The sequence below is a fragment of the Globicephala melas genome, chromosome 1, assembly GCF_963455315.2.
Source record: "Globicephala melas chromosome 1, mGloMel1.2, whole genome shotgun sequence".
NCBI lineage: Eukaryota > Metazoa > Chordata > Mammalia > Artiodactyla > Delphinidae > Globicephala > Globicephala melas.
Genome location: NC_083314.1, coordinates 84,146,403 through 84,172,930, shown reverse-complemented (window position 1 = coordinate 84,172,930; position 26,528 = coordinate 84,146,403). Strand labels below are relative to the sequence as shown.

Here is a 26,528-nt window from a genome sequence, read left to right as displayed (position 1 = left end):
CAAGTTTGCTGATTATTTCCTCTGGCAGCTAAAATTTGATGTTGAGCCTCATTAGTAAATTTTTCATTACAGTTATTATGCTTTCCAACTCCAGAATTTCTATGTGGTTCTTTTTTTACAAAAAATAATTTCTATGTATTGATATTCTATACTTGACGAAAAACCATTCTCATACTTCGCTTTAGGTCTTTACGCAAGGTTTCTCTCAGTTTTTTAAACAACATCTGACTTAAATTTCTTTGTCTATTTAAGTGCCAAGTCTGGGTTTCCTCAGGGGTAGTTTCTATTGATTGCTTCCTCCTTCCCCATCCCTGTTTATGGGTCATAATTTCCCTTTTCCCCCCCATGTCTCATAATTTTTTGTTGAAAACTGGACATTTCAAGTAGTATAATGTACAACTCTGGAAATTAGATCATTTCCCCAGGGCTTGTTATTGTTGCTTTGTTGTTGTTGCTGTTTATTCAGTGATTTCCCTGAACTATTTTTTTAAAGTTTGTATTTATTGTCGAGTGGGCCTAACATGTTTGTTTGGTTGCTTAGAGGTCTTCTCATAACTGGGCAGATATTTTCTTAAGTACTTTACACTAATACATCTTTTAGCTTCTGCCGAGGGCTCCGTTTGCATATTGACGTATCTTTTCAATGCTCTAGCAGGAAGTTTGTAATTCCACCTTAGCTTCACTCCCTGCTTGTGCCGAGCCTCTTGATCAGAAAGAGTGAAAGATCAGGGCTTTCTTTTATGGGCATGGACACAGCCGTGCACTTGAGTATGGCTTTCCAGATTCCAGGGAATACATCAGAGCTTTTCAAAGCTCTCTGTGGACTTCTCGTTCCCCTTCTTTTCCTTTAAACTCTTTTGTTCAGCCTCTTGTTTGTTATTGCCACTTCGATGGCTATAATGTTAAATAATTACCTCTGTTTGGGGAAAAGGCTGTTTTTAGGGAGTGAGCTCAGAGTCGGATCAAATAAAGACAACCCCTGTGAGTGGGTGTTTCCAGGGAACGGCCAGACAGCTCAAACACTGACAATATTTTGTGGAGCTCTAAATCTTTTCTTCTTTCAGTGGCTGCTGGCTTGCTGGCTTTCACTGCTATTTTGCATGTGAGAGTGTTGATTTTCAAGGCTACCATGGAGCTGGGGGAGGGGAGGGGAATATGGCAAGTGAAATCACCACAATTCTTGCTGTTCTTCCCAAGATTCAGTCTTTTTTTTTTTTTTTTGTCTTTAAATAAACAATCCTCAGAATGTTGTAGTCCTTTGGTTAATTTCTAGACTTCTGAAAAAGTTGATTTTGACAATACTTCCAGGTTTCTAGTTGTTTTTAGGGAGAGTAGATTTTCAGAAGTCCTTACTCCACCCTTCGGGAAGTTTCTCATATTGACTCTTCACCATCCCCTAGGCCCAGGGAACTCCACTGGACTTGATGAGTTCTGAGGCTTCTCTGTGGTTTCAGGCACATTTTAGAGTAGGCACTGGTGGCTGGTTAAATTTTCAATTTTCCCAGCCTCCACAGGTCCTCATCAAAATGGATCCAAACTGTCAGATTGACTCTGTAATTTACTGAAAGCTGCTCTGGACAGAAAAAGATGGCCTATAACTTCCACAATTAAGACATACCATAGGTGAAGGAACCATATAGAAGAGCCAAAAAGAAAACCTATAAAAAGGAGATGTTCTGCCTTCTAGGAAGTTAATCTGGAGAAACAGCAGTGCTGAAGCATAGAGACTCAACATGAAAAATATAGCAATGACTCATATATGTATGTATGTATGTATGTATGTTAGCAAATTAAATTCTCATGGTTTTACATACCTATACTGCTCAGAATTTACTATAAATTTGCCTCTTTCAACTGATTTCACACACTAAGTAGAGGACAAGATACCCTTCATTATGATGTTTGTTTGTGGTAGTACTGATAAAGACAAGGACTTTTAAAGTCCTTTTCACTAGTATTCCTAAGAATGCTTCTTACATATCTCTATCTTCCCCCAAAGGAGTCAGGATCAGACTGGTATAGAAGAGTAGTCAAAAGCTTAGTCTAGCACACACACACATACACAGACACACCGTTCCCCAGAAAGACAGTAGGTCTTCTGGTCTAGGGAAAATGGTTTTAGTTCCTAAACCCAGGGATAGAGAAAGATTTCCCATGGGAGATAACAGACCCATTATTTGTCATCTTGTCTTCTTGAAATCCTCCAGCTGGGTGGATGTTCCCACCGCCACTTGTGGCACATTATAATCATAGAAGATAACAATTGTTACACCCACCTCCTTTTTGATGTTTTGAATAATCTTTCTAGTGCTGCCAAGGTACAACAGTGACCAATATCAAGCTCTACTCTCCCTTTCATACATTGCCTAAAATCTGGCCTCCCTCATCACACTGCCCAATGTTCTCATGCTGGTGAGTGAGGAAATAAATGACAAGTGTGCCAAGTCCAACAGAGGACAGGCAGAAGGTATTTTTGAATGCCAGCTTTCAATTCTATAAAACCACAGAATTACAAAATAGGTGCAGCTAAACTTACTTAGGGTTTTTTTTTTTCCAGTTGGGAACTAAGATATGTGTGTTTCTCCATAAGGAGCAATCAAGGTTGATCCTTTCTTAGTCTGTGTTTCAGGATATTGGGCAAACAAGCGGCTATACAATAGTGTCAGGCACTGAAGGTCTCCAAGTTGGATCTCTTTTCTGTTACATCTCTTCGTTCAGTGGTAACTGTCATTGGTGCTAAAATTCCTTTGCCCCATAGTTGTAACAATTAGAGTCTGGGGACATGATAAAAATAAGCTCTCATCACAGCATCTTAGGAGAGTCTCATCATATCTGGTAGGACATATGATACCGGCAAATGGATGCTGCCTAAAAAATTGGATATTCTGAATGCTATATAGGAAAAAAAGCATCCCCTTCTCCAACTGCAACATTTCACAGTCATCTCTCACTTTCAGTACCTTCCTTGCTGCACAAAGATCTGCACAGGGTAAAGAGGGGGTAGGATAACATTATCGGGAGAGATGGGAGGGATAAACTGGCTTCAACAGCTTTCACAGAAACAAACATTTGTCACTGAGGTCTTTGTCCATCATCTTCTGGCTTCAAGCTCTCAGTATCCTATGACCTTAGATGTGACACCATGGCACTTGTGTTCCTTCTCCAGCAATTGGAAAGGCAAAGGCAAATCCTTCTAAGACTGAAGGGACTGCAGGTTGAACCCGGGTGATTGTGTTTAATGGGGAAATGCAAGGAGGCAGAGGAGTTTCTAACAGTGCTCCTCCCCAGCCCTCCAAAGACAAAGCTGTGCTTCAGCTGGGCTAGCTGTCCTTCCATCCTGTGGGGACATGAGGTAGAGTGGGGACAGACTGGAGGTGGGAAGGATGGGAGAGAGAGAATGAATAAGAGGTGGCAGGAGGTGAAACTGGTCTGGTAGGGACAGGCCAGCACTGAATGCTTCTAACACCCACGGTGCCCATCACCTACCACATAAAGGATCCCCAGCAAATACACTCTGGTTTATAAGCTTGATCCCCAAATACCCAAGAATTTAAAGACAAGCAGGACTATGTTTTCCTGGAATGAATTGTAAAAAGAAGGTGAATAAATGAAAAGAGATTGAGAAGTGTGTTCTCAGATCCACTGAGACAAGAGAGCAACAGTCGTGCATGTGGCAGGACTGTTCACTGCCCCCCGAGGAGTGGGTTTTCTTAGTCAAATTGACACTTACCTTTGGCACCCCTCATCCTCCCCCAGACCCACCTGGTATGTTCCCTGTGGCTTTGCGATGATAGACGTCCCATCCCCAAAGGTGGCGCAGCAGCTACTGTCCTCGCAGTTGGTGATGACAGTGGCGTAGTGTGAACTTTCAATCTGCATGCACTTCACCTGCCTGGTGATCCTCTGAGGACCTTCGTCTGTGGGCAAATGCAAGGGAAGCAGGTCTGATAGGATGCACACATAGGGAACATGCCTGCCAGCTGACTCTGACTGTGCTCCTGCCTCCTGGCTACCTGGACTCGAAGTCAAGATCCAGTGTTGAGAACTCTCTCCATGGGGCTGGAGTACGGGCTACTCTCTATGTCAATGCAGTCATATTTCCAGAATATCTCTTAATTTAGTGTGCTCTTTTGTTCTCACCATTCTTTTTATTTTGAGAAATTGAAAACATCCGGAAAAGCACAAAATATAATTTAACTATTCATGCTCACTAATCAAAATTAACACTTGTTAATATTTTGCCATATTTGCTTCATTTTTAATACGTACATAAGAGAAAAATACAGATAAAGTTGAAGTTTACTGCTCTCCTTATCTCTGGGTTTACTCCTTTTTCTCACAATCCATTTTTATACTTTTATATAAATGTATGTATCAAAAACAACATATAGTATTTTGTGTACTTTAAATTTGCATAAGTTATATATTACTCTATGTATCATTCTACACCTGAATTTTTAACTTAACAATGTTTTGAGACATTTAGCCATCTTGATATATATGTGTGTGTGTAAATAGGTGCATGTATGTGTGCACTTCATTCCTTTTAATTGCTATATAGTACTCCTTTGTAAGCATATACCACATTTTATTTTTCTATTCCGCTGTTGATAGACATTTGTTTTCCCAATATTTTAATATTAAACTTGGTGTTGCAAGTAGCACCCCTATACCTGTTTCCTTGTTCAAATGTATAAGAGTGTCTTTCTATATATACCCAGAAGTAGAGTTAGTGTATTGTATGATATGCACATTTTCAATTTACCAGATATTTAAAAATTGCCCACCCAAGTGGCTCTTTTAATTTTCACTCTAACTAGCAGAGTGGAAAGGTTCCTCTTTTTCCAGTCACTTGCCCATTTGTTGCACTTAATTTGGCAATGAAGCATTTAAACTCTGGAATTAAAGAAAAGTGAGTCGGAATAATTTTTATTTAAAAATCGTTTTTAAATTTAGCTTAGGAAGGGTGGTAGGCTTTTAGATAATATGAAAGACTCTGGTTCATTAGTAGCTGTCGCTGGCTTTTCTCTTATATCACCTTTCTGATAATGAGAATTGTCAGAAAGAATTGAAGGAGGACCTACCTGATGTCACCTATGTATGCAAATTAGATTCCTTAAGGATCAAAGGAAACAGGTCTGAGAGCTAATGTGCAGGACAGTTGAGTCATGATTATTAACTTTTAGTTGCTACCAATCCAGGCTGTAAGTTTTTAGTGGTAAAAATGGAAAAGGCACTATTATTATCCATCAGCCAACTAGAGCTGTTATCACTTCCACGTCAGCTGAGGATAAAGATCATAATAAAGGGCCTCATTTGGATTACGTGAGTACTCTTTAGTTGACGTGAATTCTTCAAAAAAATTATTTTCTTATGTGTATTTTCAAAAATCAGTGAGGTTTCTACCTATCTTATTGTAAAGACATAGAATATTGTCATCTACTTGAAAAAGAAGAGATACATGTATATGTATAACTGAATCGCTCTGCTGTACACCTGAAACTAACACAACATTGTTAATCAACTATACTCCAATATAAAAGAAAAATTTTAAAAAAAGAAAAAAAAAAACTTACCTGTCTCTTGATCATCCGGAGAAATAATTTGATCTTCATAAACTTGATAAAAGGTTGTGATTCTGGTACCATCAGCATGATCCACTACCCGAGTACCATCTTTCTTTTCAATGATGATCACTTTGTCTTCTCGAGTTGTCATAACCTGAACATACAAAGGCAGAGCACCATCATTTGGTCAGGTGGTTAATCCCAAGTGTGCTTATTTTCACACCCCATTGATTACCATCAAAATCCTGGTTATTTAGAAGTAAAAGTTTTATCTCATCTACTTGATCTAATCTTTATAACAATCCTGGGAGGCAGGCAACGATATCCCCATTTTATGGATGAGGAAATTCAGGCTTAGAGAAGTTAAGAAACTTGCTGAATGTCACTCAGCACGTGCCAGAGCTGATGCTGGACTAAGACTGTCTGACTTCAGAACTGGTGCTTCTTCCATGGTCGCACATTTGTGAGTAAAAAGTTAACATCAGGACTGATCTGACCCAGGTATGTCCAGGAAAATGGTCCCAGGTCCTGCCTCCTTGGAAACTACAGGTTTAAGATAAGGAAGGGACCACTGGTGTCTGTAGTGAGGGTTCTGATGTGGTCTGGTCTCCCCTGAGGAAGCAATGCCAGAGCTTGGATTTTGTGTGTTGGTGCAGGAGGGCAGCATGGGTGAAAGGGGTGCTAGACACAAAGGATCCCAGGGAGCAATGGGCAGAGTGGTGAGAGCAAGGTTAGGAGTGAGGGACCAAACTGGGAAGATTATTAAGCCATATTAAGGACACAGTCTTTATCCCAAGGCAGGCAAATCAGTAGTGAAGGGTTTTAAGTATGTGGACTAGAGTAAGAAACACAGAAAATATTCATTTAGCCCTAGCAAGTACTTCAGTCTGAAAGAGCACTCAGACCTTTGTATCCTGTAGCTAAATGGTTCACCAGAGAAGCTCTAAACCCCCAGCTGTGTGTGTGTGTGTGTGTGTGTGTGTGTGTGTGTGTGTGTGTGTGAGAGAGAAGATGTGGCAGGCATGGAGATGCATAGCCCAGATCTTCCTTCAAGACAGGATTTGCTCCCCAGCTGTGTGGAGTGAAGTTGGCAAACAGCCTCCAGTTGTCAGCTCTTCCAGCATCTGCCTCAGCTGCAGAGAAATGCTTTGCCTGACTCACATTGCTCCAGGTGACCTTGGTCCAGTGACTGAGTGAGGCAGGAGTACACCGATATGGTTCCTGCTCCCAGACTTGGGACATTGGGACAGATGACACTGGCTTCTGAGCTCCTGCCAGTTAACCAAGGCTTTGTGGGGTCTGCGTCACAGCTCAGCTTTTCCTCTGTCCACTCCTGCTTTCTCCCCATTCCTTTCACAAATGGTGTCCCTTATAAATATCTTGTACCACAACCTTCATTTCAGTGTTTGCTTCTGGAGACCCCAACTGTCAACAATGTATTAAAATTATATAATGCATATATTTAAATCATTGAGTGTTTTCTAACTTATACTGTCCTAACTGTAAGGGACACAATTTGCACTGAAGTGTCCAGGTGGATATGAGAGTGAGTTTGCTAGCTATATTTTGACTCAAGTGTCTAGGGCTTTTGTGAGTAGGTCATAATTACATTTTTATCTTTTTATAGTAGGCAGAAATCACTATAAGAGAGAAGTGCACACTGATCATTATTTTAAGTTCTTATCTTTGTCACTCTCAGCCAGTGGTAGATATAGATATGTATATCTGTCTATCTATATCTGTCTGTCTGTCTATCTATCTATCTCTCTATCTATCGAATGTGTATAACAAGAAATACTGCTGTAGAATGCAGTGACTGAGAGCATGGACTCTGCAGTTAAGCTGCCTGAGTTCAAATTCTGGTTCCACAGCTGGCTGAGTGATTTAGGCAAGTTGCTTCCCTTCTCTCGGCCCTAGTTTCCTTATCTGCAAAATGGAGCCAACACTAGTATTCCTCAGAGATGTTATACGGATTAAATGAGATAATGCTGGTAAAGTAATTCACACTTAATTGGTCATCAAGTTAGCAATGATAAATACTAGCTCTTTAACTCATTTATTTATTTTGGCTGTGGCACATAGCTTGTGGGATCTTAGCTTCTCAACCAGGGATCGAACTTGGGCCCTTGGCAGTGAAAGTGCAGAGTCCTAACCACTGGACCGTTAGGGAATTCCCTATCTAGTTTAGATATTCACAAATTATTATTTAGAATTATTCCAACATTTTATAACACCACATAACATTGACATTTTCTGATCACCATAGGGTAAGATAATCATTATTTTTAGAGGTGGCAAGAACACAATAGAAAGAATATTTACTGAACACCTGATGGTGCTAAATCTGGTATTAATCTTCCCAACTATTTTAGGTAATGACTATTATTTCTATTTTAGGAGTAAAGATACTAGATTAGAAACATCCAAAGTCATATATCTAGTAAGAAGTGTGACTTGGGGTTCAAACCCATGACTGCCTCACAGCAAGGTCAGTGGCACTCCTCTAAAATGTGATACTTCATGTCAGATATCATGAAAACACACATCCATTCTCAATTTTGTTTCATATGATCATTGCCCCTTATTTGCATAAGAGTTAAGCATATGAGACCTAGAATACAACCTGGGGTCCACATTCTGAATCTACCACCTGCTGTGTGATCTTGGAAAAATTATTTAGCCTGTCTGTAGCTTAGTTGTCTCATATGTAAAATGGAAACAATAGTTTATTGTGAGAATTAAACAAGTTAGGATGTGGAAAACACCAAGAACAGTGACTGGCACACAGTGAGTGCTCAATAAATATTATTACTATTGTTGTGATTGCTATTTGACTGTTGGGTGTCTATGCTTGAATCCAGGCTCCTGGATCTTGGTTTGTGCTTCTATAATGGTGCTAGGTATCAGTAAAGGAAATTGAGTGTCATTAACTAAGAAATATTAATCAAATTTGCATATTAAGCCAAATAATCTGTATCAGGGCTGAATTAAAGTGAGTCATTTGAAGTCACCAAAAAAAAACTATCCTGAGATGATATGTATCTTGAGTCTCACAACAGAGAACTAGCAAACAATGTAAGAGATTATGAAACTATTTCAGAAGTAGGCTGAAGAAGAAAGGAAAACGCATTTGGTTAGATAAAGGAATTTATCTCAATAGCAAGCAGACATTTTGCTTTCGACTATCAGCATGTGGTTGTAAACAAGTGCTGGAAGTCCAGAAACCAGAAATAAGGCATGCAGGAAATTCTTTGTCTTGTTAGATTTAGAGGGTGCTGCAAAGCTCCACATAAGATATTAGAGGAATAGCTGTGGAATGGCAAGAGCCCAGTTTTTAGTCCCAACGACTGGTTCTAAACCTGGCTCCAGCACTTCCTGGTCACATTACTTAACTTGCTGAGGCCCAGCTTCCTCATCTGTATAATATACACTGGTGTGAGGCCTGAATGAGAGAATGTATGCAAAACCCCTAACAGAAAGCCTATAGAAAACGCTATTGTGCATCCCAGTGGTTTCAATTTCACATCTGCTTGACAGATAAACAAAACCGTTATTTACTATACCACTCATTTGTCACTTTTTCTTAAGTTATAAATAAAATCTTTCTTATAGTTGCTTTGTGGTGGTGTTGAATGTTTGAGTTATTTAATGTGGGCATCTCATTAAATATACCATAAATTATTTGAAGTCAAGGATCATGAACAAATTTCTATAATTCATGTCAGGTACACACAAAAAGTAGGAATAAATCAGAGCCCCTCACTTCTAGAAGATAAGACATATAAACAAATACATCCAACAGAAAGAAATATAGGATATCATTAATCATATGTCTTAAAAGTGGAATAGAAAATTCATGATTTGTCTCTCACTTCAAGAATTGATATTTCATGATACACTACACTGGTCAAATGAACCACACAATATTTTTAGATTTGGAAAGATGGATCCATCCATTCATCCATACATCCATTACTTAACAAACAGTTATTGAAAATTTATCATTTGACAGGTATTCCTCCATGTGTTGTTTCAGAACCCTAACAATTTAGAAAAATTTGTAATATATAATAGTTTGCCATACCGTTCCATCGACAGGATCTGTGGCTTTAAAGGATAAAAGTGGGGCCAAGTCTGCTATTCTTTCTAATCCTTTGGTGCCAATCCGATTTCCTTGAGGTGTAGTTGTAAACCAGGTGCCTAAGTGAACCTCCACAGGAGTTACTGTTTGAATTGTTTCTGGGGGAGGTTCATGGCTTTCATTTTTATGTGCCATTGATGACTGATTTTTCTGACTTTTTCCTGTGGAAGTTCAAGTAAAATCAAATACAACAAATCAACTACACTCCAACAAAAATTTAAAAATTAAAAAAAAAAATTAAAAAAAATCAAATGCAACAATATAACTATATCACATATAGAATTATTCATTAAGTTTTAATACAGTGTAGGTTACCTCAGACACAGAGAAATTCTAAGTGGTATTCATCAATTATTCAACTATTTCTCAAGAAGCAAAAATTTCAGGTTATGAATATCTAAATCTTGGTACTTGAACCTTGGCTGGATTCCCATCACCTCCCACAAAACATACATGTGCATACACAGCTCACTCTCCATGGCACAATACCCATTCTTGTCAATTTCTGTACACTTTTAGGTCTTGCTTACATCTGCCTAGATTCCAGATTTGGGGTCCTGTACCCTGGTTTTCAAAGCCTCTATTTTCTCCTGTGTATCTCTGAAATTTTTAGAATCCTTTTTTTGACTTATTATATTCTAGTATAATAGAGTATAATTTTAACTCTTCATTCCTCTGATTTTGTCTTTTTTTTTCAGTCACAGGAAACATCTTTCTTCGGCCCTGGATCTGGAGAACATTACCAATCAAGCATATCCTTGGCCTCTCATATGGAGAGGATTTGTACAGTTTAATTACTACATTGATAATCATCTGATACACATCCCCCTCTCAACCCCTCCCCACCCCCATTCAATTAGAACAGGAAGATAGAACTGAAGAAACCCTCACGGAACCCTGTAAATATTATCTCAATCCCTCTACCTCTGGAGTAAAGGTAGATTTACTCCATTTGTATGAATAATAATGAGTAATCTCATTATTACTTGCCAGGCAAAATTTGCCAATGTTGCCAAGCCTCGATGATGAAGTAAACTCAGACTGAGAAAAAAATTGCAAAAAATATAGTAAAGGATTGTTGCCTCCAGGAAGATCCTTTAGATTCAGACCATGAAATGTGGATCTTGGTGTAAGATGCAGACTCAACTAATTGGGGGAACCAAAGAAGACAGATATATTTAGCTAAGCCTTTCCATTGCCCTAAGATTTAATTTGGACCTATTTGTATTTCCAGAGCATTAAAAGAGAACTGAAAGATAGACCTGTAGAAATTATTTAGAATGAAGCTCAGAGGGCCAATGTGACAGAAGTAATGAAAGAGAGGTAAAAGCTCTCTAATACACATTTAATTGGAATTCTCGAAGAAGAAGAGAAAGAAATGGATGATAAACAATATTTGAAAAGATAATATTGAGAAAGTTCCACAAGGAATGAAAGATACTAATTTACAGATTCAAGAAGCCCAATGTGGGGCTTCCCTGGTGGCGCAGTGGTTGAGAGTCCGCCTGCCGATGCAGGGGACACTGGTTCGTGCCCCGGTCTGGGAGGATCCCACATGCCTCGGAGCGGCTGGGCCCGTGAGCCATGGCCGCTGAGCCTGTGCTCCGCAACAGAAGAGGCCACAACAGTGAGAGGCCCAAGTACTGGAAAAAAAAAAAAAAAAAGAAAAGAAAAAAGAAGCCCAATGTATTCCCACTTGGATAAATAAAAAGAAATCCACCCCTAGTTAAATCATATTGATATTATAATAAAAAAGAAAATATTTTAAAGGTGGTTAGATTGTCTAACAACAATTAGACTGACAGCCAACTTTTCACCAGCAATAGTGGAAGCAAGAAAAATATGAAGAATTATTGTCCACATGCTGAGAGAAAATACCTGTCAATCTAGAATTCTACACCCAGTGAAATTATTTTTCAAGAATGAGGACAACATAAAGACATTTTCAGAAAATATCTGTTTTGCAATAAATAGCTTAAAACTTCCAGTTAAAACACAAAAATGTCTAATTTTTAAAACATACACCTATATGCTGCTCACAAGACACACTTTTAAACATAAACCATAGAAAGTAAAATAAAGTGTGGGAAAAGTTATACTGGAAAAGTTAAACAATAGCTGATGTAGCTATAAAAATATAAGCAAAATCAACATTAGAGTAAAAAAGAATCCTAGAATAAAAAGTCATTGTGTACTGATAAAAAGTTAAATTCCCCATGAAGATAAAACAATTCTAAATTTGTAAGTATCTAAAATCATATCCTCAAAATATATAAAGGCAAATCTGAGAACTATAAAAAAGACATAGTTATTTCAGAAAAAAGAAATATGGATTAAACTGTAAGGAGTGAAGAGGCTATTCTACCCTTTCAGGAAATTTAAACATACTTCTGCTGAATAAGTTGACATTGTACATTAAAAAGTCCATAAGGATATAGAATAAGAAATGTCAAAGTTTGAATGTGAGGCAAATATGGCCTACTGTCTGTTTTTGTACAGTCTGTGAAGTAATAATTCTTTGTACATTTCTACATAATTAAAAAATCAAAAGAATATTTTGTTATGTATGAAAATTATATTAAATTCAAATTTTAGTGACCATATAAAAGTTTAATTGGAACACAACACAGCATGCTCATTTGATTATGTATTTTCTAAGGCTACTTTTACACTACAATAGCAGAGTTAGTAGTTGTGACGGAGACCATATGGCTCCAAGTGTCTAAAACATTTACTATCTTGCCCTTTACAGAGAAGTTTCCTGAACCTGGATATAAATTGGACAACACAACTAACAAATTTGATTGAACAGATATAAAGAGAACTCTGTAACATGCTGTATAAATATATATATATATAAATAAATTAATTAAATTAGAAAAAGAGAACTCTGTACTCAATAGCTGCAGGATATATGCAGTTTTCAACTTTTCAAACACAGACAGAATTTTTTTTTAAATTTGACCATATCCATTCCTCTGTCAATGGACATTTAGGTTGCTTCCATGTCCTGGCTATTGTAAATAGTGCTGTAATGAACATTGGGTTCATGTATCTTTTCGAATTACGGTTTTCTCCAGATATATGCCCAGAAGTGGGATTGCTACTTCATATGATAGTTCTATTTTTAGTTTTTTAAGGAACCTCCATACTGTTCTCCATAGTGGTTTTACCAATTTACATTCCCACTGACAATGTAGGAGGGTTCCCTTTTCTCCACACCTTCTCCAGCATGTATTGTTTGTAGACTTTTTGATGACGGCCATTCTGAACGGTGTGAAGATGTCATACATGTATACCATGGAATATTACTTAGCCATAAAAAAGAATGGAATGCCATTTGCAGCAACATGGATGGACCTAGAGATTATCATAGTAAGTGAAGTAAGTCAAAGACAAATATCATATGATATCACATATGAAAAGATGCTCAAGCTTCCTCATCATCAGAGAAATGCAAATCAACCACAATGATATACTACCTCACACCTCTCAGAATGGCTATCATCAAAAAGAACACAAATAACAAATGTTGGAGACGATGTGGAGAAAAAGGAACACTTGTACACTGTTGGTGGGAATGTAAATGGGTGCAGTCACTGTGGAAAATGTTATGGAGGTTTCCCAAAAAACTAAAAATAGAACTATGACCCAGTATATCATTTCACTAAATTTTGAGTTATCAAAAAAAGAATTCACTTTGCCTCCATACAATGTTACTGGGTACCATGATGAGATGTGTGAATCTGAGAGAAAAAGACTAAATCTTAGTCTCACAGATCATTAAAGGCATATGAGAAATTGAGAAAAATTTGTAATGCCTGAGAGACAGTGTAATTTAGGGGTTAGTTGCCCAGACTCAAACCCGAGCTTTACCACTTACTAGCTGAGAGACTTCAAGGAAGTTAATTAACTTCTTTGTGTCTCAATTTTCTCATCTGTAAATTGAGATTATTAAGATACACACCTCACAGAGTTGTTGTGAGTATTCACTGATTTAATATTTTGAAGTATCCAGAATTGTGCCTGGTATACAAGCACATGTCTCCTACACATGAAGATCTCTTAAAATGAAAATGATGAACATCCCAACAGCAAACCAAGGAAAGATGTGAATAGAAAATTAACAAAAAGAAAAAAAAAGCAACAAACATCTTTAAATGTTTAATCTCATCAGTAATCAATAAAATGCAAATTAATATAATAATAAGATGCATTAATTGTCTATCAAACTGAGTAACATGAAAAGAATGACAATACCCGGCATTGGCAAGGGTATGAGGAAGCAGACACTTTCATACTGTGCTGGAGGTAGGGGCATAAATTGCAAGTGTCTTGGAGGGGAGAAGTCTGTAATTTAGATTATGGCAGACATGGTTGATTGCTTACAAGACACTTCTCCACCTTCCTTTTTCCTTACTAGTAGTGCTCATCTCCTGAGAAAAAAGCCAAAAGTTTCAGATGCTGTTTTCCCAGCCTAAGTCCCCAACCAGGTTTAGTCAATGACATATAAGAGGAGACCCACTGGGGGTGGGGGAGACTGGTGTAATCTGGGGCTATTTTCCTCCCTGATAAAGAGAGACACTTGAAAGCTCTTGTGTTCACCCTCTTTCCTTTCTGCTTTGGAACTTACGACATGAGGCCCTCGTGTCTGGAGCTGAGGTGGCTCTCTTGCGATTTCGGGGAAAAGAGAAGGACAGAGAAGGCTACACAGAGACTTGACATCACTGATCACTCATCTAACCCTAAAACAGTAGTGTAGGCATTAGAACTAATGTCGTGTCAGAGTACATGATGACATAGGAAAATGTTTGCTATTTATTACATAGAGATAAAAGCAATTCATGAAACAATGTGTAATGCTGTGATTCCCACTGAAATGTGCATGTATTCAATGAAAAGATAAGTGTAATAAAAATAATATTGAGCATTTATTAAGCCCTTGGATTTATTAAATCCATTATAAATTGAGAGGCTTCGGTTATTACCTTTCTTTGTGATGACAGTCTCTGATGGTGCTGTTTCTGATTTTTGCTGAGAACCCATGCTCATCAAGTCCCCGCTGTGAGGGCTTGCTGGCGCGTCAGCAGGAAGACCAACAGGCCCTGAATTGGGACTACTGCTCACAGTACCATCTGCGAAGAGAATCTGAAGAAAAAGCAAAAAATTTCAGCATTCTCAGAAACGAGGAAGAAACTGGTTAACAATACTGTGTGTCAAACTGAAATAGGTTAAAAATAACTCAAAGAAATGCTATTTTCCGACATCCAGACTCAGCAGTATAAAGCATGTTATGGAAGGGTAGATTTGGAGCTCAGAGACAACAGGTTAATAAATAGCTCAATAATATTGCTTTGTTTCCCATTTACTTTCTATTTTGTTTCTTTTCATTTCCTATCTTTTATCAGATTGACTTGCTTTACGTTTTTCCATTCTTCACCCTTCCCCTATGTAATTGGGAAATTATTTACCCTATTTCAATTTTTCTAATGACTACATTTAAAACTTTATCACATATTTAAAGGTTTAGTTTCTGTCAATATCTATCTAGTATGTATAGTATGTATAGCATCTAAGGCAGTGTTTTTTCTTCCAACTATATTATTCTTTGCCATTTTAAGGCATCATTCATTTTCAAATGAGTTGTTTCTCTTTCCTTGTCATAGTACTGTTCCTCACCTTTAGCTTGTTTGTATTTTACTCTGCAGCAGGAAAGAGTAATTTATCTAACATATTCTTTTACCTGTGTGGATCCATCCAACAGGTACTTGACAACAGTGCCTTGACTGGTAATAACTCTTGATGCCTCCTGCTCCAGAGGTGGCATCACTGTTTTACAGAATTCATAGTGCTTCACCTTCTGGGGGTAGCTCTGTCGGACCATGATGTCCCAAGTGGGTTCCTCGTCTATAACATATTGATCTTAAAAAGAAAAAAGAGCTTACTGAGAACTGTGCAATGCTGTATGGCTGGGATCTTATCTTCCTGCTTAATTGTTTTCATTCTTTTGTCTACATCTGGTTACTAGGGCAGTTTTCATGTCATGACAGATGGCCCAGAGTACTGGTTCTTTGCTGCCTTTCTTATAGTCACATGTAGTAAATAAGGTCATTTACGAGTACTTAATACATACTTTCTCCATGTATAAGCCAGTGTTTCTAATGATGTCCAGAACATTTCAGGGCAAAATTAGGAAGGGAGAGAGTTATTCTGTCTTAGATGTTGCCTTTTCTCCCCATTGGTATTTTTCTCTCACCCTGGATGCACAATGTTCCCCTGAGGTCCCCCAGTTCCCTGGAGCCCCAGGGGAAGCCACTCACTCAGGCTTGCCCTTCTTAAATCATTTATCATCTTTCAAAGTTAACACAACCCTCTCATCTCTAACCAAGTCCAGATTTTTCTCAGAGTTCTACTCTTAGCTGGCAATCAAGAAGAAAACACCTAATAAATTCCTCCAAAAGAAAGTATTATTATTGAGAATTTCTGGTACACAGCAGCTACTCAGATTTTGCTAACTGAATAATTTCCTCTTCTCCATTTAAAAAGTGGTTTAACATAAAATCCAATGTCTGTCAGTGATGGAGTCTATTAAAAAATCACAGTCTATTCATTTGATGAGATGTTATCTAGATTTTAAAAGAAATACATTTGATAAATGTGTATCACCTAGAATATCCAAAATAGAGATGGAATAAAAAGGCTATTTGCAGAAAAATATTTACAATAAAATATAATTTATGTAAATTTTGCATTATCTACAACTTAACATTATTTGTTATTATGAAGGCATACATATAGCACATTTGTATAAACCTATTTGCACAAAAATCTAAGTCTTGTTAGTGTTCACTATAAGAGAAAGAGAAGGAATAGACTGTAGAGGGAAATTTCGGGTTACAGCTGTGTCTGTAATTTTAAAAATATATTTTGATTAAAGTATGACAAAAAGAGATCTTTATTTTGTCTGGCCAGCACATCAGTACTTGTTATATTATATATTACATTTTTCTGTATTAAAAGTTAAAATAAAATGGTATTGGTTCAGGAGGAAAAGAAGTGGTTTACTAACATGAAATGATGGTATTTCAAGGACTATATCAGGCTGGTGGGAAAATATTTTGGAATAAGCACCTTTCAAGGTGCTTGACCCTTCAAGTCACAGAAGTAATAATAAAATAATAAACATCTGTTGAAATATTTCTATATGTTAAATGCTCTGTGTATGTATTTTATTCAGCCCACCTCAACAACCCTTTAAGGTAGACACTTTCATTTTCCAGAGTTTTCCGATGAATAAATGGAGGCTAACTTCTCCAAGGTCACACAGCTGGTAAGAGCAGAGCTTAGATTTGAACCAAGTCTCTGTACTTAACTATTTTCTTATGCTGTAAAAACAACCACTGCTACCATGACCAAAAACAAAAGCAAAAACCTAACATTGGAATAATACTTTCCAAATTAGAAAGTATTTTCTCATTTAATATTTATAGCAACTCTGTTTAGTAGATGACGTTATTTTATAAATGAAGAAATTCAGGTGGGGAGGGGTTATGACTTGTCCAAGGTCATCCTGGCAAGAACTCAAATCTAGGCTCTTTCTTCTTGCACCGTGTGACCTTCTCTCCCTTGCCCAAGGCTGACCCTATGAAGATAGTGCTACTTTGATACTTATGCTGTAATTATATTCAGACTTGAATTAGGATAATCACAATATATGGAGGGTTTTAAAAAGATTATTTGTTACAGTTATTATTATTTTTTTTTAAAGGATCCAACAGCATTTTAAAAAATAAATTTATTTATTTACTTTTGGCTGCATTGTGTCTTTGCTGCTGCATGTGGGCTTTCTCTGGTTGCAGCAAGCAGGGGCTACTCTGTTGCAGTGCGTGGGCTTCTCACTGTGGTGGCTTCTCTTGTTGCGGAGCATGGGCTCTAGAGCTCAGGCTCAGTAGCTGTAGCTCATGGGCTTAGTTTGTCCGCGGCATGTGGGATCTTCCCGGACCAGGGATTGAACCCGTTTCCCCTGCATTGGCAGGCGGATTCTTAACCACTGCACCACCAGGGAAGTCCCCAGACAGAGTTATTATTAACTACATTGTCTACCCTGACATAAAGATGAAAACATCAGACTAGAAAATGAAACTAATGGAAAAGACCGGTGAAACAAGTATTAAGCTGTGGTTTGCTAACAGAATCAAGAAAACGAGCAAGGAAACAAATATGTCCTTAAACTTAAAAAGAATATCCCTCTCAGTTCCCTCATAGCATCTTTGACTTCGGAAGACTGTCAGTGGCCTTCAGTCTTAGCACACACAGTTGGTCCCATCATGGAAAACCTGGATCACTAGGAATACTTGGAAATAGAAACAAGGGTTCATGGTCTATTTTTAATAATTCAGAAAGCCCAGTGAAAAGAAAAATTGAGATGAAATAGATCGACTACAACATTAAGTTTCTTCTCATTTGGCTGGCAACTGAATACAACATTGAATTATTTTTCAATAAGCATACTCTTTTTCTTTGGTACACTTTTTAAATATGGGGTACATAAGGAAATTATAATAGAGTATATTTGGTCATGAAAATAGGATTCACTGATATAATGTAACATTTGTCAGATGAAGAAACATGGTCCAAAGACAGTAAGTTACTGAAAGGGCCATACAGTTAATTAGAACTCAAGTCCCGGCTCTGTGCTTGCTTTGTTGCCTCTCCTACTTCTACTGCAGTAGGGGGTCTTCATTTAAATAATGTTCAAATCAATCACCAATGTGGATGCCCCCCTGCATCAGGTTAATTAAAGGAGTCCTGTTGTACTTACTTATTCATCTTAATAGGTTAGGAGCCACGTACAGAATCAACAGAAGTAAGAGACCCTATAAAAGTATATATTGATACCTGGGAATGAGACTGGTTTTCTTCATCCATTTAACCTGCATTTATCTTTACCTACTCTGTGCTCACCGTCCTTTGTTTTGATCAGACCAGCAAAGTTCTGTTCCTGTGGCCCTTTGTAGAGGAAGGACACAGGACCACACAGTAGTTATTAAGAGCATTGGCTTTGCCACCACTGGACCAAGAATGGCATTTTATCTCTGCCACTTAGGAACTGAGTGACCTGGGGTAAGTTACTGAACCTTCTGATGCCTCGATTTCTTTATTTTGTGAAAGGAAATTATTAGGACTTAGTTTATAGTAGTTGTATTTTGTCATGTATGTTAAGTATTTAGATAGTGCCTGGCCCACAGTAAGTGCTCAAAAATGGTGGTCATTATTGTTATTAGCCTATTATTCATTATCAACAAGTTTATTTAACTGGTAGGAAAATACACAGTTTCAATGGTGACTGAAGTGTTTTCTATATGACTTTTTTTCCCCCTGCCTCCTCATCCTCCTGGCCAGCACTCACCTGGGGACTCTTGCCCAATGAAGGTCACTTGGAGCCCACTGGGGCAAGACACGTTCAGGTTTTGGAAGGTGGGAACATAAAGAGTCTCTTGTAAAACAGGTTCTGGTTCTACTTCTTCCTGTAAATAGTTCCACGTGTGAATAATTTCCTGTCATTTTCTAAATGAGATATCGATTTATTATGACTAAACAAAGACTTGGTGAATGCTTAGACTATGACTTGCCCAGGACTAGTGAGCCCTGCAGTGGAGCCTATAAGGATGCATGAGTCTCTACCTTTGCGCAATTGATATTTTGCCTGTAGAATGGCACACAGACATATGAAACAGCTAAATAACAGTACCAAATGGTTGGCACATCTTTCCTCAGAAAAGGGAGATATCAAAGTTAATGAGACTAGGAAAGGATCATGGAGGAGCTGAAGCTTGAACTAGGCCTTGAAAGATGCCTCAGTTTGGACATGTAGATGTAAGGGCTGACCAAGATCCCCACCACCTTCCTTGTGTGAGTCTTACAGTTTGGATGCTAGAGACATTATGCTATTAGGATATGTGTCTTTATTTTTCTATAATGAGCATACATTGCTTTTGTAGTAAGTAAAAATAAAAAAACACAATAAAAAAGATTATTTATAAGTTTTAATGAGGGTTTGGGTGTGTCTACTTAACAGATTCTAAATAACTTTATGCTCACTATGCCTGAATCCCTTGTTTGGTTATACGTACTCCAGGATGAAAATTATTCGGTTACTTCCAACCCACCCCTAACAATAATCCTTTCAGTTTTTCCAGTTGATTTGCTCAGCGGCTCGCCACTAAAATCATTCCAACTGATCCCCCAGTGTTGGATCTTTAATTTATTCTCTCTAGTCCTCTACTGTTGATCATTTAGGTTGTTCTGCCTTTGTTATTAATAGAGAATAAAATCTGGATCACTGGCTGAAAATCAATTAAAAACACAAAGCAAAATTAAGAGGTAAAAGCTTATGAAATTCTGTAAAATGAAAAATACTGCTCAAAGACACAAACAAGCCATGACAAATGTATCATTACACTCAAAACCAGTAATTATCCCCCACCCTTTCATTGTCATCAATTTTAAAAAATGTTGGGTGGACCAACTGGTTTGCCACCAAATTGCTTTCAGCTAAATTAATGAGTTACCTGGGGATACTCTACTCAGTACTTGAACATTTCTACTTAAGGGTCAAGTGTCCTAGCTTGAGAAACCTCATCTAGTAAAGCTGTGTAAATATGGTGCAGAGGCCAAGTAACATTCAAACCCCATAACTTTCAAAGGGTCAGGCTCTGAAATCCAGGTCCCTGATCACTTTTTAACACTTTTTTTCTAATAAGTTGAGAATTTGTACATTGTACAAACTGTACAACTGTACTAGTAAAACTGAAAGAATCAAGATTTGATCAGTAGTTTCCTTCTTGTCATTCTTTTAGAATCTCTTTTGATCTATATACTTCTATTAGGAAAATGTTTAGAGTCAAAGAGCTCTCAAGTGTGTGAGTGTGTGAGTGTGTGTGTATGTGTGTGCGCTTGTTTGCATATGGTGAAGGGTTAGGGGTAGAGGGTGGACTGCTCTTTAACTGGAAGTGGGTTGTCCTTTAGACTTGCTGAATTCTTAGTACATCAATATCTAAGTCCAGATCTACCTAACAGAAGTGTTTCCACTATTTAGTTAGAGATCCTCCCCTTCCAATTGTTGTTTATCTCAATGGAATTAAATTCAGTATTGAAAATAAGGACTGGTAGGAACTTGACCATCTAAGCAAAGAACATCCAAGATTCAATGTGGAAAAATGGTTGAACTAGTTATTCTGAGTTTGAAATGAATGACCTGAGACAGTTTGTTTAAGATAGTATGTCTCCCGGTGTGGGAATTCAACTCCTGTGCGCAGACCTCTTCTTGTCCATTCAAAACTGAAAGTACAAGGAGTGTCACTGAATCTGCACAGTAAAATATATGCACTGTAATAACACTATTGACATAACTCATGATTTAAAAAAAGTTAACATTGAGGCAGAAGCAGAGTTTGGGAATACATGGCAAGGTCCACTTACCTTTTTCTCTTCTTCCTTTGGGAGCTCCTCTTCTTTAAGAGATTCTTTGGATTTTTCTTTGCTTTTTGTTTTCCCTTTTCCTTTGCTTTGAGGAATACTCACTATAACAGGAATTACTGTTGGAGTATGTGCTGATGGGATATTCAACATTGCTTCCAAGTTAGGATCCTTATCCTCTATAAAGAGAAAGAGGAGAAAACAAGTAAATTAGACATTTATATTTGATATGTTTGTTAAATAAAATTTACATCTCAAACACTTATACCACTTGGCAATTTTTACCTTGCTGAGTAGGATTGATCAGATGGATAGGTTTCAGGGGTAATGTAGTTGATTTGGAAATCAAAACTGTAGCTTAGAAATTTGAGGCACTTAATACTTTGATACATTTGATTGAGTCATGATTTCACACACTCTTGCCTCCCTATCTAGATTGTAAACTCCTAATGATAGGGCAGTAACCGTCTCTTCATTTTTTTGAGAAATATTTATTGAGGCTCATATGTAAAACGTGTGGAGCAGTGGATAATAATGAAAAATAAAAATAAAGGACCTTATGAAGTCAAAATAGTCTAAATAAGATCTGTACTCAAATAGCTTCAATACAAGGACATATTAAATAGAAACATAAGGGATACAAACAAGGAAATTTAGAAAAGAAATGATTATTTCTGGCTGAGATGATAAAAGAAGTTTTCTTATTGAAGACTGATTTTATTCTGGGTTTAATGGATTGTTAGAATTCTAAAAGGAGAGCCAATCCATGGAGGAACTATGTTGGAAACTTCCAAGCATCCCCTTACGTCTTAGGTTATATCCTCTTCTGGGTTCCAGGGTAACACTCCCACCTGGATCTCCTCTTACCTCTGGTTATTTTTTTCGCAGTCTCCTTTACTAACGCTTCCTCTTTGTTAAATGTTGGTAGGTCCCAGTTTTTTTCCCCCTTCTCATTACACAACAGATGTTATCAACTCTGGCTGCACATAATCATTTTTCATGGAATTAAACGAAATGCTCAGGCCCCCACCTTGACTCTCTGGGGACAAGGCCCAGGCATTTATAGTTGTGAAACACAATCACATGTAATTGTGATACACAGTGAGGGCTGAGAGCCTTTATTATCTCTATTAGATCTGAGTATCTTGTTCACTACTGGGGCTCCAGCTGTCATCTACATTTGAATGACTGCAAAATTTACATCTCCGGGCACAAGCTTTCTTCTCAGCTTCAGATCTGTATTTCCAACTGCTCTTAGACATCTACCCCTGCTTGTGGTACTGGAGACATTTCAAAATCAGTAAGTCTCTCCTCTTCCAAGCAGATAACCCTCCCTCCTATGTTCTCAACCTCAGTCAATGCCATGACCAATCATGCACTTTGTTTCTCAAGTTAGACATTGAGATTGTATGCATTTTCTCTTTTGGACTCACCCTATACATCCAACCAGTCATGGAGACCTCAGAAATTTCTCTCAAATCATGCCTCTCCTATCTATTCCTACCACCTTAGTTCATATTCTTATTCACTTGCTTGATTTTTTGTAGCAGTTTCCTAATACCACCACCTCAGTGTACTTTCCAAACTATCACTATGATTATGTTCCTAAAATGAAATCTTTTCATGTCACTTCCCTTTTCATACTTAAAAAACTCTGGCGCTCACAAATCTTGTAGGACACACAATGCTCACCCCCCTCCACTCCAGTCACACTCAACCTCTCATTTTTCTGTAAAGATGTCATGCTTTTACCCAACTGTGTATTTGTACAAATGGTTCTTACTGTCTATAGAATTCCCTTTCCTTGCTGCTTTGTCAGGATAGTTCCTACTCACCTATAAAGTCTCATCTCAGATGCTATGCTTTCTCTCTCAAGTATTTTCTGGCTGTCCCCAGTACTTGGTTTATATATAATTTCTAGCACTTATGCAGTTATTTCACTATTTATGGTTTCTGTTCCCATTAGACAATGAATTCTTTGAGTAGCTGTAACATGGTTTTATTCATCTTAGTGACTCAGTGCCAGCAAGATGCCTGACTCATAGCAAGTACAGAATATAAATAGCGAATGGCATCTAGTTAGAGGCAGCTGGAAACTCCTCCCTCTCATCCCCATCCATTTACTCAATCAGTAAATATTTACTGAGTACCTACTACTGTGTACCATGCATTGGGTAACCAGTGATGAATGAGACATCAGGAACTTGTAACGTAATGAGAAGTTCAGATGAAGAGAACCTCAGGTATTCAATGTCATGTGTTAAGCCCGTGATAGGAAAAGTACAGAGTGACAGGGGAACCCAGAAGAAAGGCATTTGCCACAAAACACTTCCATACAAGCTGTACTTTATACAGCTGTCCTTCAGTATACACAGGGGGTTGGTCTCAGAAAACCCCATGGATACCAATATCTGTGGATGCTCAAGTCCCTTATATAAAATAGTGTAGTATTTATTTGCATATAACCTATGGACATTCTCCCATATACTTTAAATCATTTCTAGATTACTTATAATACTTAATACAATGTAAATGCTATAAAATAGTTATTATACTGCATCATTTAGGAAATAATGACAAAAAATTAGTCTGTACATGTTCAGTACAGATGGAATCATGCAACCATCATGTGCTTAACTACATGGTACACATCAGCAACAACATAACATTATCTTTCTTTCAACACTTACAGATGGCTTTTGTTTAATGACCCAAAAGAGAAATACATGGAATAAAACATAGACTATTTAAAATACATATAGAAAATATAATCATAGAAAAAATATTAATTCTCTCTCTCTCACACACACACATATAGTGTTAACAATCACCAAAACCCTAGTTCTCCTGTCTTGATTACCCTTGCATGATGATGATGATGATGATGATGATGATGATTGCTATATGGTGTCTATGGTACCGATGTGGCAAGGCGATGAGATGTGTGGCACTCTAGGTAAGTGATGAGACATCAGGCTGAGTTAAGTCTTCTGACAGGATGTCAGAAGGATTATCTAGTCAGGAGAATTGGGTTCCAATTGCAGACACTGTCACTTTGGAGGAGGCTCAATAATACTAATGTCAGGATATCTGGAGGTTGAGGGCTGAGGATCTTAAAGCATTGAAATTCTAGGCTTCACAACTGCAGATGCTTTAGTTAGAAACACTGTTATAGGAAGCTGTTTCTTCCTTTTCTTTGCATCATCAAACAAGTCTTGCAATGATTGTTGGCATACTGCTATACCTTGGATACCACAGAGGCTTCAGTCCATCAAAGGATTGTACTTGAGGATCATATCCTTTAACACTTGCACCTACTGAAAAAGCACTGCAATATTTTCACGTGTCCAAATTGATCGCTCTGCTTCCTCTAAATTTTCTCTGTAGAAAAAATCATCTGTAGATGACTTCGGCAGATCTTTGAGCTCCTTGTTGGTAAGAATTCCTCTATACTCTTCTATGTGTTCCTTGATGTCACCCTAGATCATGTCAAAGAAGCCTCCCCCCCACCCAACTTCCCTTGCAGCATTCAAGATATTCCTGATTCTACATCAATAGTGGGGAAGCCCCTGAGATCATCGACTACCTCACACCATAATGGCTTCCAACATGCATTGACTGTCTTAGGCTTTAGGGCACCTACAGCCTCTGCAGTAAGCACAGTTCCAACCATAATTGTGACGCTCTTCCATAAATCCACTATTTTTTAAATAAATTTATTTATTTTTTTACTTACTTTTGGCTGCATTGGGTCTTTGTTGCCGTGCGTGGGCTTCCTCTAGTTGTGGCGAGCAGGAGCTACTCTTCATTGCGGTGCACGGGCTTCTCATTGCAGTGGCTTCTCTTGTTGCCAAGTGCGGGCTCTAGGAGCGTGGGCTTCAGTAGTTGCAGCACACGGGCTCAGTAGTTGTGGTGCACGGGCTTAGCTGCTCTGCAGCATATGGGATCTTCCTGGACCAGGGATGGAACCCGTGTCCCCTGCACTGGCAGGTGGTTTCTTAACCACTGCACCACGAGGGAAGTCCCTAAATCCACAATGTTGCAATCAGGGTTAGCACCAAGGGCAGCATGAATCTTCCTGAAGGTGAGGCAGGTATAAGTTGCCTTAATGTCCTCGATGATGCCTTGATTGAGTGGCTGCAGCAGTGATACAGTGTTAGGAGGCAGGAACATCACTTCCACCTCCTTGTCAATGAGGCAGAGAAATTGAGTTAGTTGGGAGCATTGTCAATTATGAGGAGCACCTTGAATGGTAGCTCTTTCTCTTTGAGGTATTTCTTCATTTTAGGAATGAAGCACTGGTGGAACCATTCCAAGAACAAGACGGCTGTCACCCAAGCTTTCCTGTTGTGCTGCCAGAACAGCATAGACAATTTTTGTTTTTGTTCTTTTGGGCCCAGGAGTTGTTTGCTCATAGACTAGGCTTGATCATGTGACCTGCTGCATTGCCACATAGCCCGAGAGTAAGGTAAGCTTTCCAGTCCTTGAACCCCAGGATCTGCTTGGCATTCTGACGGATGTAGGTACGACTGGGCATCAGCCTGTTTTATCACAATTGAAGACTTGCTCTAGAAGGTAGCCTTTCTCTTCTTGAGTTCTTCTGGGAACACTGATGTTGCTTTGGCACTGGCCGATGTCGATTCTCCTGTGATCTTTAAGTTCTTGAGGGTGTAGCATTTTACCAGCTAACCAGCCATCTATTAGTGCCCTTAAACTCCTTCCTCTCACTCTCCTCACCCCTCACAACAGTGCACACAGAGGCTAAGTGCTCTTTCATGCGTAATTTTGCCATCCAAAGGGACATACTTCTGTAACATGTCCCCTAGACACATACAAAATACAAGCACTTTGTAAGCACTTTGTCATGAACCTGCGAGACCATTTCTGCCATTGTAGGGGCAGCTCTAACCCTTCCATGAACTTCGGCTTCTTTCTGCTTTACTGTAAGAATGTTCCATTTGTTCTTAGTGACCTTACATCCCACTTTGGCAAGCCACACGCCACTTTTCAGAAGATCAAAGATCTGTATTTTCTTGTCGAGAGACAGCACTTTCTGCTCTCTCTTGGCATTTGAGGAATTGTTTTGATCACTTAACTGCTTTTTGGGAGCCATTTTTCACAGAAACCAAGCATGAACACACAATACAAGTAGCAAACGAACGGAACACCAGACCAGCAATGCTCAGACAATGAGCACTGGAGAGAGTGCAGGTCTGTGACGTGGTAGGTGGACACAGTAGGGTGTGCCTACACATCACTTCATTCACGTGGCTTCAGCATAGTGATCGGCATGGGGCAAATTTGGGGGCAAAGTTTTGCTTTTTGCAACTTTCTGGAATTTT

At 38.3% G+C, this 26,528-nt stretch overlaps 1 protein-coding gene across 1 annotated transcript in view; it reads right to left on the bottom strand.

Moving 5' to 3' along the window:
- Nucleotides 1-26,528, bottom strand: part of SPAG17 (sperm associated antigen 17) — a 219,517-nt gene that overhangs the window by 58,705 nt on the left and 134,284 nt on the right. The window contains exons 25-31 of the mRNA XM_030869317.2: nucleotides 21,190-21,365; nucleotides 19,118-19,235; nucleotides 15,452-15,630; nucleotides 14,697-14,856; nucleotides 9,652-9,869; nucleotides 5,577-5,721; nucleotides 3,763-3,917 (exon numbers count right to left, since the gene is read on the bottom strand). Coding sequence (XP_030725177.2) covers nucleotides 3,763-3,917; nucleotides 5,577-5,721; nucleotides 9,652-9,869; nucleotides 14,697-14,856; nucleotides 15,452-15,630; nucleotides 19,118-19,235; nucleotides 21,190-21,365 — 1,151 coding nt within the window. The remainder of the gene's footprint in view (nucleotides 1-3,762; nucleotides 3,918-5,576; nucleotides 5,722-9,651; nucleotides 9,870-14,696; nucleotides 14,857-15,451; nucleotides 15,631-19,117; nucleotides 19,236-21,189; nucleotides 21,366-26,528) is intronic.